At 48.8% G+C, this 18,785-nt stretch overlaps 1 protein-coding gene across 1 annotated transcript in view; it reads right to left on the bottom strand.

Moving 5' to 3' along the window:
- Positions 1 to 18,025, bottom strand: part of HNRNPUL1 (heterogeneous nuclear ribonucleoprotein U like 1) — a gene marked incomplete at its 5' end in the record, with an annotated part of 29,878 nt that extends 11,853 nt beyond the window's left edge. Inside the window, 9 exon segments of the mRNA XM_036746122.1 lie at positions 2,692 to 2,820; positions 2,897 to 3,019; positions 3,927 to 4,193; positions 5,276 to 5,388; positions 8,109 to 8,208; positions 10,506 to 10,645; positions 13,137 to 13,210; positions 14,636 to 14,798; positions 17,897 to 18,025. Coding sequence (XP_036602017.1) covers positions 2,692 to 2,820; positions 2,897 to 3,019; positions 3,927 to 4,193; positions 5,276 to 5,388; positions 8,109 to 8,208; positions 10,506 to 10,645; positions 13,137 to 13,210; positions 14,636 to 14,798; positions 17,897 to 18,025 — 1,238 coding nt within the window.
- Between the last annotated feature and the right edge of the window lie 760 nt (positions 18,026 to 18,785).

Raw genomic sequence — 18,785 nt, 5'->3', positions numbered from 1 at the left:
AACTCTATTACTGTAACAAAATCAAAAGCCTACAGCTGGCCAGCTGAGGAGAAGCTGCCTGGCCTGGGGTGAAACAGCTCACAGCCCCAGACACCCGAGCAGCCAACAGATCCTGACCCTTACAAAAGTCTGTGGAACTGTCTCTTCTAAGCAGCCGGAAGTAAGCAGGAGCCCCAAGGAAGGGGCTGCTAGGCTGTGGCCTCTACCTGTAAGCTCAGGGAGCACGGGCAGCTCCCCATCCTGGTCTGGAGGCCCATTAACTCCTTACACCACACCCAAAGCCAAAAGAGAACTGGGAAAAGCCCCAAAGGTGGTCCTGAGCCGATAATTGCATACCCAGAAATCTAAGCTTTAGACTCCCGAAACACAGAGGCCAAAGACCACTGGGATGGGGTGGGGGTCATCTGTGAACTAGGAGGCAAAAAAATTACATCTTTATTTCAGTAAAATTGGTTTCCTTTGCAAACCTATGCATTTTATTGCATGCATCTGAAGACATTAATTTGAGGGGTCTACTGGCATCCTGGTGATGCCTAAGGGGGCTACGGCAGAAAAAAGGTTAAGAATTCCTGACTTAATTCAGTTCAAACAGTTTCATGGAGGAAGACAGGAAGGGCCATGGATGGCTAAGTTGTTCAAGGTTGCAGCAAAGCTGAGATTGGAACCCACACATCTATGGGATCTCAGGTCAATGAATCCAACCCTTTGATTTTACAGATGAGAAAATGGAGGTCCAGAAAAGTGAAGGGACTTGTTCAAGGTCACACAGCTAGGGAGGGTCTGAGTGGAAATCTGAACCCAGGTTTTCAGACCTCAAGTCCCGTCCTCTTTTCACCCCAACACATGTACTCCAAAGGGCTCTGGCTTGTGAGAGCCAAGCAACCCCTCCAACCGCCCCCATGACATCAGGGCTTCTTTCTTTCTTGCTATTGTTGAAGCCAGACAGTGGCTGCACATACATACACACACAGCCCCACCTGACCTGCTGGACTCCCCTGACCCCCCTCTGCCCTAGGGCCCTCCAACAGCCTGTCTGCACATGGGTCAGAGGCGGGTCCTCATGGCTGATTTAGCCAGCTCCAGAAAGAACCCTCCCACCAAGCTGGTTTACAGATGGAGAAAAAGGAAGCCGAAGGTGAGCTCACTGGTACGAGGGTGCTGTGGTGCTGTCTTTTCTGATGGGGCTGGTCCTCCCTCACTGACCTGAGCAGTCATGGTCACAAGGGGCCAAGGTGGCAGGTCGTGGGGGGTGTGTGTGTGTGTGTGTGTGTGTGTGTGTGTGTGTGTGTGTGTGTGTGTGTGAGAGAGAGAGAGAGAGAGAGAGAGAGAGAGAGAGAGAGAGAGAGAGAGAGAGAGAGAGAGAGAATTCGTGCATGTGTGCACTCGGTGCTGTAAGGGTGACTGCACTGATAGCATCCATGGCTGAGGTATCCCAGCCAAAGCAAAATGCGAGTGGACACAAACCAGCTGCTGACCTGCCAAGGCACACACTGGTGCTTCTGAGCCCCTCCACACTCTCGTCATAACACATCAAACTGAGAATAACTGGCCAATAATTTCTGAGCTGTGGGACCTGGGCTCATCTGACAAGTTGGATTCTAACTGGGTTGAGGGAATTCTGCTAGAGCCAATTCCCAAGGTCTGTCCTTGACATGACACTTGTCTCGATTGACAAGACAGCTCCTCACCTGGAGGAAGGCACTTACAGTTAGTTACTCCCAGGCTCTTGGGCAGAATGCCCACGTGACCTATGCTAACCTAACCCTATCTATCTTGAAGGCCTGAGAAGCTGAGAGCAGTGACCCCTCCACTCACCTGGGCTTGGATGTACTACATGCCCTGTGACCCATTTTCTACCAGTGAGCCCCTAGAACAACTGCTTCCAACATCCCCCCTGCCCTATCTCTTATAGCCGGTTTCCTCCCTGGCTTGACGAAGGCACATTCTAAATCCTTTGCAGGCTGGGCAGTTTTAATGGCACTCGTTCTAGGACACCCCAAGTGATACTGCTGGGAAATGACCATGGATTCTGAGGATGTGGACATCCACGATGCCTCTCAGGAGGGAGGGACCCTGGACATCATGGAGTTGTGACAGAGCACCTTACACTCAAAGTACCCAATTGCTCTTTTGTGAGCTGAATTGTGGAGACAGCTCCAGAGGAGAGTTGTGATGGGGCCCCAATCTGAGCTCCACTACTTACTACCTGGTAACCTTGGAGAAGTCCCTTGCTCTCTATGGGCCTCAGCTTCCTCACCTATAAAACGAGGAAGCTGGAGACTGGATGATGGACCCCTTCTAGCCTTCATCTTAAATACAAATGCGTCCTTTGAGAGATGAAGCCCAAAGAGAGGCTGGCCCTTGGGGCCAGAGAGGAGATGACCCTGAGCTCACAGCCCTGTCAACAATCTTGGATGTGGAGGTCTGGGGGTACCAACACCTTTCCACAGCATGTGGCAGCTGACAAGGTCTTTGATAAGGCAGGCCCAGGGCCTCAGTTCAGCTCCTATGTTCTTACAAAGACAAGGCCTTGGAAATACTTTTTTAAGCCATGAAGATGGCAATGTATTTACGCTCAAGGCCATAAGATGTTGTCGGGCTTGGAGCCACATGTTTAAAGACCAAAGAGGTGTGGCTAAGACAAACTCCCTACTGTGGGCACAGAGGCTGATAGGGACTAGTAGGCAGTACCTGATCCAAGATGTAGTTGCGTTTCTTGCGGGCAGCAATCTGAATGAGGCGGTTCAGACACTGAGTGGCTTGCTGGATGAGGACATCCCATCGGCCAGCATAGTTGCGCTGTCGGCGGAGGCCCATCACCTGGAGAGAGAGGAAATATGTTGGCGGTTGTTGAGGCCCAGAGCGAGCAAGGGGAATGTGGCCACAGCACACTCACCCGCATTTTGTCCATGATCGCGTTGGTACCTAGGATGTTGTACTTCTTGGTGGGGTTGGCAGCGGCGTGTTTGACAGCCCACGTGGTTTTGCCAGCTGCTGGCAAGCCAACCATCATGAGAATCTAAAGAAAATCCAGTGGAGAATACTGTGAATTCACAAAGCCTGGTCAAAGAGTGAGATGTGCATCCTAACAGCAGAATCACAGAACAGCAGAGCCGGAGACCTTCATCTAACAGAGATGGGGAGGCGGAACCCCAATGACAGTAGAGGATGTAAATCCATGATGGTGGGGCGGGGCAGAGAGGAGGCCTTGGGCACAAGATCAGAGAACTGAAGCTCAAGGTTATCCATGTAACACAAATGAAGCCCAGACCGAATGGAGAGGAGTCCAGCTCCCAGTCTCCTGGCCTCTCTTCCACCTTCCCAGGCAGAAATGAGGGCAACAATGGCAAACCCTTCTGGAATTCGAGAAGAGCCAGAGAGGCCCAGAGGTGAGGGTCCTCTGCCAAACTGCTCAAACAAAGGAAATGGAAAGGGGCTGCTTGTCCTGTGGAGGGTTAAGCCAAAGACCAGGGTGCTGGGCAATCTGAGAGGACGAGCCTTGTAGAGGCTGCTCTTTGTAAACAGGGCCCCTTCTGCCTCATTTTCTGGTCTCAAAGACAGAGCCTTTACATCTTCCTAGAGCACCTCCTTCAAACCATCAGGAAGGAAGGAAGTCCTTGTTCCTATTTCTGGCCAAACCCTTGCCCCCAGCCCCTTTCTGGCCTAAGCAGGAGACAGTGAGGCTATTGATGATATTAACTCTTTGCTGCCCCCATCAACCTGTAATGCAGCATATTCAGACAAAGAGGAGCCATCTTCAAATTCTGATTCTTCCATTTACTTCCTATGTGACTTTGGACAAGTGAAACAAAATGCTTGCTCTACAGATAAACCACACCCTCTTTGGGACCCAGTCAGGTTGGCTCTCGTGATGCCCACTCCCTGACTTCTCCTCGCCAGTCGCACCAGCCCACAGCTGCCCTCACCTCGCAGTCTGCTTTGCTCTTTGGTCCAATAGTCCCCCGAATACGTTCCCCCACAGGCACGTGCTGAATGAATGTAAACCCTGGGATGATGGAGCAGTACGGCTCTCTCCTCTGGCCAAAGTTGAACTCCACAGCACAGTTCTTCACGAGGACATGGGGATAGAGTGCCTGGCCCCCCAGGGCATCTTTCTGGATGCGGTAGGCTATGCCTAGCCACTTTCCATTCTTGGTGAAAGAAAGCTCTATTTCATGGCCACATTCAAAATCCTGGAAAAGGAGGGGAGAAGAGATAACAAAACTGAAATGCTGAGCTGCCAGCAAAGAAAGGAGAGGAATACAAACCAGGTGAGCGCCTGTGGGCTATTGGGACAGCCACTGTTCAGCCTTGGGGGGTGGGGGTGGTGTGTGTCCTCTCCACACTCTGGGCAAACCAGAGTCCTAAATGGCCAGCAGCAGAGAGGCCCTCAACCCAGCCTGCTAACAGAAACGAAGAGCCCCACAGACTGCCCACCAGCAACAGAGTCTGAGGCCAGCGGCACCTTGGGCACTTGTGAAGGATCTCAAGGAACCCGAAGACTATCAGGCACAGCAGGCAGAGGCAGGTATGCTCTCCAGGACCAGAGGGCTCTGAAGGAAGGCCAAAGCAACAAGCTCCTGCCTCCTTCTCATCTGACTGCTTTAATGCAGGTGAGGGCAGAGCGCCATTAGGAACGACTCATCAGCAAATGATAAACCAGCTCATACCAAGGACCGGAAGCTTCTTCCCAGAGACATCAACTCTAAGGAGAGGCCAGCCAGGTGCTTGTCTTGGTCCTGTTCAGCTCTGCTGTCCCAAATTCCCCTTCTGCTACTGAGGGCTCTGCAGATCAATGTCTGAGCCAGCCATGCCCCACGCCCCCCAACCCCCTTCTCCCTCTGCCAGTCACGCACTCAAACCCAAGACGCTGCTTCCCTTTGACATTCCATGCAAGTTGGATATTGTTTCCTGAACAGGACTTCTCACCTCTAGGCCTTTGCTCAAGCTGTGCCCCATGCCTGGCATGCATCACCCTGTCTCACTTCTATAGAGCAGAATCCTAAGCTCTTGAAAGGCTCGGCTCACATACACTCCCTTTCTGTATGAGGCTCTTCTTGTTCTGCCCACTGCCATCCCTATAAGTTCTACACTGGGATCTACCCAGTACAATGCAGCTGCTTGTGGGAAGGTGGTGCTTTCTCTTGACATCCCTGGCAACCAGGGCATCTAGTAGCTGTCTCTTTTAAAAGAAATGTGCCCAGTTCCCAGATGCACAGCACTCTGTTTTATCATCATGGCCCCACCCATATATGGGACGTCTGCTCATACTCACCGCAAAACAGCCAATTACATCATTTTCAGCAAATGTGTCCCCATAGTTTTCAAATCGGCTGTTGGTAGATTTTTTTCCAGTGCCCCCGTAACCATAAGAAAAAGCCTCCTCACCTAAAAAGGAAAGGACATGAAGCCTGGGGGTTGTCACTTTACAACATGGTGCCTACCCCGTGGGTCTTCAAGCTAGTGTGGAGAATCTAGGGGCAAGAGTCACAACCTGGGGATCAGGAGACTGTGGCTTTGAGAGCCTGGGCAGCCCTTATCTCTTCCACAGGGCTGTTATGAAGGTAAAAAGGTCATTTATTTACACAGTAGACCTAAAAATGTATTGTTCAGACAAGACATAATAATTATCAGCAGTTCACATCGCGTAGCAGAGTGTGTTGAACGTGGGGATGTGACCTTCACATCTCAGCACCTCAGTTCCCTCGCTACAAAAGGAGTTGAAGTAGGTGATATTGAAACCTTGATATTTAAAGGTCCTTCCAGCTCTAGATTTCTGGTGTGAGCTATTAGGGAAGAGGGAGAAACCTGTCCTGAGATCACTTTCCCCTGCCTGCCCTTTAGAGCATGCTGAATGGTCACTGAGTGTACAAGTCCTCACTGTTCCCCTAATAATCTGGATCTGGCTTCAGTCAGGGGACTGCAAAGACCCACACGCCTCAGCGTGCCACCCCCCCAAGTCTGGGTAGATGAATGTCCCACAAAATAAGTATTTTTGTTTGTTTTCAAGAGACAAGGAAGAAGACTTTGTGACTAAACAAGGAACAGAAAAGACCATGGCAAGTAAAATGGACAATTATAGTTATGTAAATTTAAAAGGTTTGGCACAAACAAAACCAGTAATAGCTAAAATCGGACAAGATAAACCGGGGTGGGGGCGGGGAGAGGGGGGGAAGAAGGAGAATCTACCCAAGTTAAAATGTTCTCATTTTTGAGACAATTTAGGGTACTTGCAGTTTTCGGAGGAAGAAATCTAAGCTGTCAACAACCACATGGAAGAAATGCTCTAAATCACTCTAGTAATTAGAAATTCAAGCTGGAATTAACTCAGAGGTCCCATCTCATGGCCACCAGAAAAGGAAAATGACAAATGCTGGAGAAATAATGTTCCCAAATGATTCAACAGTGCATACCCTTTGACCCAGAGATACCACTACTGGGCCCAGACCCTCAAGAGATCAAAGGAAGAGGAAAAGGACCCATATGGACAAGAATATTTATAGCCACTTTTTTTCATGATGATGAAGACCTGGAAACTGAAGGGACACCCATCAACAGGACAATGGCTGAATAAGTAAGTGCATGTGAATGTGAAAGGATAATCTTGTGCTGAAACAAGTGACAAAGGGGGTGGTTTCAGAAGAACCTGAAAGACCTGTTTGAACTGATGCACAGTGATGTAAGCAGAACCAGGAGAACAGTGCAAACACAAACAACAAAAATTGTAAAGATAAACAACTTTAAAAGACTTAAAAAACATGATGAAACATGCTAGTCTCTTTCTGACAGAGAGGATGGACATGGTCAATGTAGGAATTAATTCTGATTAACTATGTGTATTTGTTAAAAGGATTTTGTTTTTCTTTTTTAATGGGACAAGGGGGGAGGTGAGAGAAGGGAGATTTTTGCCAACTGAAAAAAATGAAGATGAGATATTAATATTGATAAACCAATTAATTTCTGTTTTTAAATGGCAGCTGTACAGCTAGCTAAGAGCTTTCTATCTTTCTGTTTTAGAGTTAAATTTTATTTTATTTTCAGGACCAAATTTCCTTTCAACAACTGCCATGGAAAACAAACATGTATAGTCACTGAATATGTCCAAAAACTGTCTCTGCTGGCCGATTCTGTCAGGAGGTAGGCAGCAAGTTTCATCATGAGTCTGATAGAACTGGGTGTGGCCATGGTGAAAATGGTCCTCCTGCTTCTGCTCCCTTCCCTTGGCATCAGGTCACACAGCTCCTTCCAGGTTCCTCTGGAACCGCCCCTTTCATCACTCCATATAGCACAATAGCATTCTATCACGTTCATACATAATGATGTGTTCAGCCATTAGCCAACCGGTGGGCTTTCCCTCACTTCCCAACTCTTTGACACCACAAAAAGAGCTGCTACAAATACTTCTGTATATATGGATCTGTTTCCTCTTTCTGTGATCCAGACCTAGTATTAATACTGCTGGGTCAAAGGGTCTATGTACAGCTTAGTAGCTTTTGGGGTATAGGATGACTGGACTGGCGGACAATTCCACCAAGAGGGCACTGACTTGTCCCTGCAGCCTCACCAGCATGTGTCAATTTCTTTTTTGGTCAACTCAGCCAATCCGATGGGTGTGGGGTGATACCTCAGAATTGTTTTACTTTGCCTTTCTCCAATTACTCGTGATTTTGGGAGCAATTTTTTTCATATGGTTATCAACAATTTGCATTTTTTTTCCTTTGTAAATTGCCTATTCATGTCCTTTAACCACCTAGCCAATGGGGGGAAAGGCTACTAAGGGATATCTATTCCCACCTCCAACCCCTAGAACCATGGCTAGAGATCTATAGTTTACCAAATATTATCTTCTAAAACAACCCTGTGACAGAGGAGATAAAAAAAGGAGCATGTAACAAACTGTGCTTGAAGGATGAGGATGCAAAGACCCAGGGAGGAAGGGAATCCAGACTTTCCACACTATTTCTAGGAATCCACGCCCTCACCGGTACCTCCCAACAATGCCCTGGAGGGAGAGGGTGACCAGCCCCATCCCAGCCAAACCTGGCTCCTGAGGGAACCTGGTTTTTACCCCTCCACTCCTCTGGGTGGGGGGAGGACCTTATCCTTACCTAGCTGGGTGCTGCAAGAATCCAACGACCAGCCGATTCGCACAACATGGGGATCAGGCTCTGTGGAAGGGAGGTGCTTCACAGAGATTTCTTCATTGATCTGAAGAAGCAGAAAGCATGGGGCCCCAAATTAAAAAATACCCATGGACTAGAACCCATGCAATTGCTCCATCTCAGAGAAAACCAGCTGTGGTATGGTCAATGTCAGGTGCCTCTTATTAAAGCCAGCTGTCACTCAACAGGTATGTAAGCTTGGGCAAGTGCCTGTCCTCTGGGCTTTGGTTCCCAACTCTTAAGAGATGTAAACAGCACATACTGTACAAATCATAAATCCAAGGGGGAGGATTTGTTCCCTCTAAGGAGGGAGTCATGAGGACACAGGTAAGGTCACTGGTGCCAACATCACTCTCTACATGCAGGGGAGGGTGGGGGCTGATGGGGTGCTGTGGAGGGACCACTTCCATGTCCACAGACATCCAAGGCTAGTCCCTGGCCCAGGCCCTCTCTGGGTCCAAGAAGTGGGTTTCTTTAGGAAAAGGATAATAGATATGAAGTGAGAAGATTCAAGTATTTTGGGTCCATGGCCTTAATTGCAAAATCACCACGTCACAGAGTTCTTGAAAGAGGCAAATGCTAAGGGACGAAAGGCATCCAGTTGCCAAACGTTTAAAGAACAGGAAGGACTCTCATGGGGCCGTTTAATCCAGCGTGGGTCTGACAAGAATCCCTGACGAAGGCTCTCCTAATGTCTGAAGACCTCCAAGGAAGAGGAGACCTTCCAGCAGTTCGGCAATTTCTCCCCAAAGCTCCTGGTTCTGTCCTCTGGTCCAAGGAAAAGAATGTGATCCCTCTCCCACAGGAGGGGTGACCCTCCCAATACTCAGGCTGCACATCCTGAGGCTTTAACCAATCCTTGTCTAATGTGGCCCCCAGGCCTCTGGTCATCACAATCACCCTCCCTTGTGTATTCCCCTGGTCTGTCACTTGGATGGAACCTTCTAAAACATTGGGTTGGGAGTCACAGACAATACTCCAAATAAAATCTGCCCAGTCAGCCTGGAAGACAGCAAGCACGTGTTCTGCCTCACCCTCAACACTTTACCCCATTGAGATTTCCTTTCTCTTGGGTGCCAAGCACCACGGAATAATACAAGAACAGGGTCTCAAGAAATACACAAGACACAGAAAGGCCACGTAAGTATTTGACTAAAACACACTAACTGCCCCTACCCCCATACTCCCCAAGAACCTCCAAATTAAGCAGTGAATGCTCAAGCTGTTACACCCTTGTTTTCCTGGCATTTGAGGGTACACCGCTCCTTCTGACTTCCATCTCCTCTATGGGCAGTGCATCATAGGGAGGGCATGCACACACAAAAAAATGGGGGCAGTGGGGGAGTCCCACACCATATAGGGACAGTGGGAGCCTTGGCAGGTCCACATTCCGAGACAAGCTTTGGTGAAATGGAGTCTCAAGCAGCAATGGCAGGATGTCACATAGAAAAGCTTCATTCCTCCTTCCTCTGCCAAAGCTGCCTTCAAAAACAGGGGGCATGGTGACCCCAGACTCACAGAGCAAGAGTAGAAGCAAAGGCCTGGCCACACTGGGAGCACAACCTTTCATGTACCCATCTCCCTTCTCCGTAAGGATATAACTAAGCATGCTGTCTAAGAAGAGCAGAATGAGGACCAGTGAGTGGATTATCATAGGAGGCCAATGAAGTAGAAACCTCATATAATGAAATATTCAGGCACAGAAGATGTTCCCACTCTCACTGGAGGTCTTCAAACAGGCTGTGACCTATTGGGGTCACAAAAATCATAGCATTTAGATCTATGAGAAAACCTTAGATGTTTGGACCAATTCCTTCATTTTACACATGAGGAAACCATGTCTGATAAGATTAAGTGACTTGCCCAAGATCACACAAGTAGCAAACAGCGGACCCTGACTCGACTCAAGGCCTGATCTCTAATCCTGGGCTCTCTTCTCTCTCTTCTTCGTTGATTCCTATCCTTCCAGCTCTAAAGCTCCACACAACATTTTCCCCAAGTGGCCATTCTTATTGTCCAATTTCATGGCAAAGAAATGTCCAAACCAATGTTGTCAACACACAGGGCAAATTCTCCAACAAACATCTGTGTTCAACAAAAAGATGCCCTCCCAGGGGGCTGCCCATCTAATATAACAGGGTCCTGATGGGACAGAAGATACTCCCCCCGGCCACCTCCCATCCTCTTTCCAGATTTCAGAAACAAAGTAATTCCATGTCTGTCATTTGAATGCCTAACCAAGTGTCATCAGGTGAGTGGCTGGGCCAGACAGACCCACCTCCTCCAGTCTCCTCATCCCCTCCCTATCAGTTAGACACTGTGGCGGCCACCGCCAAGGTTTACCTTCATCTCAAAGCACACTCGGCCCCTCCTGACCCCATAACTGGCTCTGGCACCAGACCACAGATATGCAAATCCCTCAATGGTGAGTGGGTAGCCACTACTTCGGTCCCGGGCTACTTTGAAGTGAAGATCGCAATTATCTGGAAAAAGGAATAGGTGACCCAAGTAAGGAACGTGGAAGTGAAAACCCTCCTATGTATAGCAATGACATCCAGCCCCATTCATCTCTAAACAGATGAGTCCCAGATCTTGAAAGGACTCTCTTGACCTCGTTTCCCATCAGCCTCTGCCCTTTGGACACCTCGAGCTAAACAGTTCCAAAGGAGATCCCCCCTCACCTCTTCCCTGCAGCTGCCCCCTCTTCAGGGCACCCCCAGCTCCCAACTCCTCATTTCCTGATCCCCGAGATCCAACCTGTCCCTGAATCACACTTGTTTACTTCCCTCCCCTGACTCTCACCCTGGGGTGATCCTCATCACTTCATGTCCAGATGGTTCAGCACTTTTCTGGAATCCATCCTCCATTCAGACCAAAGTTTCCCCAAATCCAAGCTCCAATGACACCCCTCCCTGATCACTGCGGTGCCTCTCCTTTCTGATGCTGCTACAGTGGCCATCTTGCTCTTCGTACAAGTCACTCCACCTTCCTCCTCCCTGTCTTTGCAGGGCTTTCTTCTCCAAGTGCTTCTAGGGCCTCCCCCTCTCAGCGCCTTCCCTCTGAGGCTCCCTTCCACTCCCTATATCTGGCATATAGTTATGTGCATGCTGTCTTTACTCGTTAGACTGAGAGTTCCTTGAGGGCAGGGCCCAGATTTTATTTTTTTAAACTAAACTCTCTTTGTATTCCTGGCACTTGGCACAAGGTCCCCGAAACTGGCAAGTAAGTAATAATAATCATTATAACAATAAGGAGGAAGTGCCTGTACTTCCACATGATCAAGGGCCCCCAACGCCCATCGGCCATCACATGATCAACCCAGTGGGCTGGGGTCATCCTCAGATATGGCCAAAGACCCCAGACCACACATTTCTGAATACAGGTATGGGCCACCGAAGGTCACTAACAGAGTGAGGGGGCACCATCCACATCAGTCTGCCTGTACCACCTCCCACCACCCTCCAGGGACAGTTCACGGCTTCCTCCTAGGCACACTCTCTCTAATCACAGTGAGTGAGCATTTTTATGGTGCTTTAAGGCTTCAAAGCACTTTACATGTTTTCTCTCTTCTTTATAACAACCCTGGGAGGTAAATACAATTATTAACATCAAGTGTCTTGCTCAGGGTCACCCAACTCCCAAGTGTGGAGACAAGATTTGAACTCAGGTCTTCCTGACTCTAGCCAGGCATGCTATTATTTCCTGTGCCACCCAGTTTTGTCCTGTCTCCATAGGAGCTAGGGCGGCTCAGTGGCAAAGACCTGAGAGGGCCCTGGGCAGGACACTTCCCCCTTCTCAGAGCCTGTTTGTCTCTCTCTGACATGACCTCACAGACCTGCACCAGAAGTACTTGGTCAAGGTGTGAAGTGATAGCTATAGAAACGTGTGCTGGGATCCACATTTCTTTCCCCAAAGGTGCCGTCCAGACCCAAAGCTCTTATCCTGAGGCTGACACCCCCCTACCCTGACGCTCTTTCAGGTATAGCAATGCCTCCTGGGGCCTGCCCTGATGCTGCAGCGTAAAGGGGCCCTGGGGCCTGGTAAGCCCCCGAAGCTTCAGCCTGGGGGTCAATGGGCAGGGGGACCCACGACAAGAGGTCACACTCACCAATAAGGTGAAGGCTTCATCCACTGAAGCAACAACTGGGGAAGCCCTGTGCTAGCGCCCTCTGGTGAGTCCTGTCTGCTCAGACACATTCTAAAGTGCTTGTCTACCTCCCACCTTGATGGCACTCCTCCCACAGCATTTAGGGTAGTGTGTATAGGAGCCTTTCCACAAAGGTGTCTGTTACATTGATTTTTAAAAATACCCTTCTCTACTGAATTAAGACTAAACGGCAAGAACCCCGGACAAGAAACAGATAGGCCAACACCCGACGGCCTCTGAGCGTTCCAGTGGCTTGGATTTCAGGAGAAACGTGACCGGCCAGTACAAACTGCTAGGGCCCGTTGGGCAGAGTAAATTCCTTCGTCCAGCCTGCCAACCAGGGCTCAAATTCTTTCCCTGCTGGTCACAAGGGCCCAGGCTAGCACCTAGCAGAGATGAGAGACAGTGTGCACCAACTCAGTCAAACAAACATCAAGTTTCTGTCATGAGCAAAACCAGGACCAATTCCACTACAATGTCAGACTCCTGCCAATCATGCCAAGCCCTCTCACCCTGACCAGACTAACCTTCAAATACACCCTACACAATTCCACTAGAACATTTCTTTTCTTGCTGTTTTTGCAACTCAGAATGTCACCTCTCTTACAGAAATCACACCCACTCAACAAGGTCTAGCTTTGCCTGCCCCAAATGTGGCTACAGGCTTGAGACATGAGGACCCCTGTGTGAGGGAATTAATCTTTCTTGGTGGATGAATCCAAATCTCAGGATGGCCTAGGAGGACAGGAAGCAGCCAGACTGGATGGTGCATGGTGTGACAGGGGCCCCACTGAGGGTGAAGGAAATACTATTCATCAAAAACTCACATGTGTCAATGGCAACAAGAGTGTCATCAAATTCTTCCTCATCCTCTTCAGCGGGCGGCTGAGGTGATCGACCCCTGTGACAGAGAGACACCGTCAAAAAGAATGGCTAGGTCATGAATGACACCGGGGGAAGGAAGAAAGAGGAGACTTAGGAAAGCCTCTCATGAGACCAATCACCACTACCCTCCACCTCCTCCCCAAAGCAGCCATGGAGCAGGACCATCGGCCTGGACTCTGGGATCAGCCTCTGCCTGCCCTCTGCTGGAAGTGGTAATCAGGCAATGGCCTAGTCAGAAAGGTGGCCAGTAGAAATGGAGAAAGAGGAGAAGTCAAGAGAAGACTCTGGGCTCTTAGCCAACAGAGAAGCCATTCCCAAGCATCAGAGATCTGGCTGGTAGGGACAGGGCTTTTCCAAAGGATGCACAAGTGAGCAGCAAAAATCAGGATTCCAAATGATTTAGTTCTCAGTTTTAAAAGTGTCCTAACTTGTGAACTGTGTTCTATTAGCCTTAACCCCCCCACGTTTTGCACTTTCACAAGGGATATGAGAGGGAACAGCAAGGACTAAACACCTGGAGGCCTCGAGGCTGCAGGTTCTCTACTGCTGACCTGGACTGTCTCTGCCAAGGGGCATGAATTGTTGGGAATGGCAGGTACAATGGCTGCCAGCCTTTCCTCCAACAGGCATCTGCTTGCACCCTGGGGTCTTGTGGCTCCTTTGGTGTGATCAATGCCAATCCTTCTTAATTTAAGTCCTTGCTTTCTCTGGGTAACCTTGGGGTGACCCTTTCCTCCTTCCAGTCAGTGCTTCTACACCTCCTTTGGTGTGCCAAGCACCACAACTTGGTATGGGGCCCGGGGAAGAAGGATACAAAGAAGGTGAGTCCTGGGAGAACAGGTATGGTGCCTACAGGATCCTACCCAGTCCTATTCAGGGCAAGGGAATGGTAGAGAAACACCACCACCAGAGGGACAGCTGATACTTCAAGGGAAGGTGAAGGTAGAGCTTGGACATTTGCAGCTGAGAGAAGAGGTTAGACTTAAGCTAGGCCCTAAACAGGGCAGTGACAATGGGGAAGCAAAAGGCATGGAACCTGAAATGTCCAAAGCTTATTTATAGGACAGTGAAGTCATGGATTCCCTAATGACTGCATATCCCCCCCGCCCCCACAAGGTGCTGTGGTGGGAGAGGATTGTCACTCATCCAGATGGGTTTTAGCCCATAGGTAATGGGGAATCATTCAAGGTTCTATGGCAGGGGGTGACATGAGCAAAGCTTAGGTCAGTCTTACCTGAACTAGTGGAGGGACAAAAACTTGACAGCACTTGCCCTTGTCTGGGACACCTGCCTCCAGGACTGAATTGTATCTCACATCCCTGGGCATGCTTGGGCCACTACCTGCAATTCCCCCCTGGCACTGGGCACAAGGGGACTTCGGATGGCACCTTCAGGACTGTGGGGCACTTCAAGGGACCAGGTCTCCCACACATCAGCCTACCTTTTATCCTCTCGGTGTTCATAGTAACCACGTCCCCGGTTGTCTTCAAAAGGCCTTTTCCGACTCTGGTAATGATGTCTATTTGACAGGTGAGGCTGTGAGGGATTAGAAGGGGGGAAACCGGCAAAGGAGTCTTCCTTCTTTATCCCAGGCTTTACTTCAACTGGAGAGACAAACAAGGAGGGTCAGGACAGACAAAAATTTTGGCCATCATTTCCCAAGACCAGGTATTCTTAACCTGGGGTCCATCAACTTGTTCTTTAAAAAGTGCTTGATAACTATTTCAACATAGCTGGCTGTTTTTGTAATCCTATGTAGTTTATATATATGCATTTAAAAACATTATCCTGGGGCAGCTAGGTGGCGCAGGGCAGTGGCCTTGGAGTCAGGAGAACCTGTGTTCAAATCTGACCTCAGACACTTGACACACTAGCTGTGTGACCTTGGGCAAGTCTCTTAACCCCAATTGCCCTGCTCCCCCCTGCAAAAAAAAACAAAAACACTATTCTGAGAAGGTACTATACCAGACTGCCAAAGGAAAAACAGGTTAAAGACCCCTGAAGAAGAGATTCTTTTCAGTGGGAGAAATAGCTCTAAAAGAAAAAAAGTTAGAACTATCTGCTAGGTATCCAGACTTAAATCTGCTTCTCTTAGGAAGCCAGGGCTTCCACACTCACTTGGGCTCTTTATCTCTGTGGTCCAAGAAACATTTTGGGGGCTGGGTATTGCTTCAAAGAGGTAAAAGCGATACCCCCGTCCTCATTTCTTTGTCACTCTCCGCCCCCCTTCCCAAATAAGCAGGAAAGATAACCTTTCTACAGCAGAGGAAACTAAATATGCTGCACAAGAATCTAAATATGGCAGAAACAAAACTACAAATGTGTTATTAGTCTAAGACCAAGCTGTCTAGAGCAGAGTCTCAAACTAGAAACAGAGACCACTAAGGAACTGTGAAATCATGTATTAATATTATCTATTTTTGATAGCTAGTCAGTCATTTTCAGTTATGTACGACTCTTTTTGACCCCATTTTAGTGTTTTCTTGGCCAAGACAGTGATCTGCCATCTTCTTCTCCCACTCGTTTTACAGATGAGGAAATGGAGGCCAACAGGCTTAAGTGCCCAGGGTCACACAGCTAATAAGTGTCTGAAACCAGATTGGAACTTAGCAAGATGAATCTTCTTGACTCCAGGCCAGGTACTCTATTCATCAAGTCACCTAGCTGCCCTGTTTTTATAATATTTTTAATTAATTTTGTTAAATATTTTCCAATTACATTTTAATGTGGTTTGGCCACACACTCAGGAGTGTTGTGGGCCTTGAGTCTGATACTTCTGGCATAGAAGACTTTCTTGGCAGCCCCATCCTGGAGAACTCCCTTTAATCAAAACAAAGTGCAATCTAGAAAGGTGCTATGGATGGATAAGCCCCATCCAGAACTGAAGAGAAGACAGTAGGCTGGTTCAACATTTAGGAATGTGTAGCCTTTTGAAGGATTCCAAACTGCTCACTGTCACCAAAGCCCATCACCTCCATAACACCAATTCTCCCGGTGATACCCCAGGGCTGAGGACTACACAACAGAACCATCTGAGAAAAATAAAAATTGCTGATGGCCCAAAAAGCAGTAGTCAGGCACACCCTGTAGGATCGGGCTGCAATGTACTTACTACCACAGAGGACCTGGGTGTGCTAAGTAGCACAAGATACTTTCAAGGACACATATGACTGGAAAAGGAGGCCTAGATCAGTCATGTCAAGCGAGAGAAAGCAGATGGAGCCCTGAACTGTTGTACGGGCATACCCAAGATCACTGAGAGACCTCATACCTGGGCTGCTACCCCTGCTCTGCTCCCTCGTACCTCTGAGGCTGGGAGTAAGTTGCTTGACTTTTCTCTCCAGTAAGAGGCTGAGGCTGGCCCTGATGATCTCTAAGGGAACTTCCAGCTCCTACAGCCCCTGATTCATTAACATATTAGCCTCACCAAGAGAAGGTACCCAGCATGAGGCAGGCTCTGGAATGCCTGCACTGATCCAATCACAGTGCCTCCCTTCCTTTAAGACTGTTGTGTTGCTCACTTATTTCTGACTCTTTGTGACCCTGGATGGGGTTTTCTTGGCAAAGACCCTGGTGTGGTTTGTCATTTCCTTTTCCAGTGGATTAAGGCAAACAGAGTTAAGTGACCTGCCCAGGGTCACACAGCTAGTGACTGAGGCCAAATTTGAACTCAGGTCTTCCTGACTCCAGGCCTGGTGCTCTGTTCACTATGGCACCCCTTCGAGACCTTCTTTAAGACACAGGTCAATTACCATGGTCTTAATCTGCAGAAGCACTAGGTGCCTCCCTCCCAAACCACCTTGTATGTATTTGTTCCCTTTATGTCTATGTAGTACATGTTGCTATATGTCCTTGCTTCCCTCATTACAACTCGGGGTCCTTGTGTGTAGGGATGGTTACGTCCTCCCCCCAATGCCTAACACAACAGGGATAGGTTTTGTTCACCTGAGATCTTGTTATTGAGCGCCTCCTACTTATACAGAAGAGAAAATAGAAAGCTGCATGTGTCCATAAGTCACTTCCAGTCTGCTGATTCCCACACCACAGACCAGAAGCTGGGGAGGTCTTCTTTTCTAAATATCCCTGTTGGTCACCCCTCACCCCTGTGCCTGGCCACTGATCATTTGGATTCTGCTGAGATGGTTCTGTTCCCTCGTTTCCACCCCTGGAGAACTGCCTAGAGAAGTGGTGTTGAGATGGATGATGTGTTTTGGTAGCGGGGAACAACTTGGCATCATCCAAAGGGCTGCACAGTTTCCCAAGGCACTTTGGGGATGGTTTTAAATGTTAAGAAATTTAACTAGATACCAAGCTGAAACCTGCCTGTCTGTGACTTTCCACCCACAGCAACTAGTTCAGCCTAAACAGAACAAGTCTAACTTGAACTTGAGGGTCTCTAAAACACTCAAAGATGGCAAGCTGAAGCTCCCCTAGATTTCTTCTCCAAACAGTCCCTTGAACTGGTCTGCAAACAGCATGGTCTCCTCAGTCATCTCCCTATCCTTGCTGACCTCTGGGACGTTCTTCGGCCTGTCAAAGGTGTTCCTAAAACGTGGCACCCAGATGCCAAACCATAAAGAGATAACCAGCACTGCCTGGCAAGTCTATAATAACTGTTCGATGACTAAAAACCAACAACTGTTACATATAGGGATTCAAACTGTGCTTCCGGTGGATGGTGACAAGATGCCCAACTTCTCACCTGGGTAGGAAGTTAGCTGCTGCTCCAGCTCCAGCTCTGGAGGTTTACTCTCATAACCAGTTTTCTTCTCCTGATGAACATTTGTGGTCTCATAAAATTGATTCTGTTCTGCAGTGTTGCCAGTGACATCTAAAATCAGAAGTGGGAGTGGTGGGAAGGTTAAGGGGATAGGTTCCAGAGACCATGAACAAACAGATTTTGCTGACATCTGACCCAGCCCCCCAAGCTATTCCTGGGCAAAATTAATAGAAAAATAAAATAACCACGGCCACAACAGTATTAGTGAAGAGTGCTAGTCACGATTCTGCCACTAATTCCTCAGCTTTGGGTCCGTCTCACTACATGTACAAACAAGAGGGTTGGCCTCTGAAAGTTCCTTGGGGCTCTGACAATCCGTAATTAGAGAAGAGCCTAAGGAGACACCCCAACAAAGTATTGCAGCAATTTCCTAAGGAGAGAAGCAGGAAGCAATGATTTCTCTAACTCCGTTGTGTTACTCTCATCGTCCCTAAACAGACCCATTCAAAGCCGTCAGCCACCTGCAGAATCTTTCCAAGATTAAACGAAGAGACCGTGTGATCAATTAAAAGCCGGGAGTGGGCTCTATCAAGAACAGCCAGCTCTCAAACCGAGTCTCCCGCACTGTCCTAAGAGGTTTGCGCCGGGATCCCAGAGGCCCCTGGGTATAACTGGAAAAGCTTCGACATCGAGGCCGGCAACCTCGGAGTCAGACGGTTCCCAAAGCAAGAGCCAAACGCGAAATGAGAACGAGCCCCGATAGGGGAGGCCCGGCAGCCGGCCGCGTCCCGCAAGCAGCCCCGGCACGAGAGGGTCGGCGGTGCCTGCCGCCTCCGAGGTTCACTGGAGCTCGGCCCGGGACCCCGGACAC

Source organism: Trichosurus vulpecula, chromosome 2 (genome assembly GCF_011100635.1).
Source record: "Trichosurus vulpecula isolate mTriVul1 chromosome 2, mTriVul1.pri, whole genome shotgun sequence".
Taxonomy (NCBI): domain Eukaryota; kingdom Metazoa; phylum Chordata; class Mammalia; order Diprotodontia; family Phalangeridae; genus Trichosurus; species Trichosurus vulpecula.
Note: the sequence above shows the minus strand (reverse complement) of the source record. Positions and strands in the feature narration are given on the sequence as shown.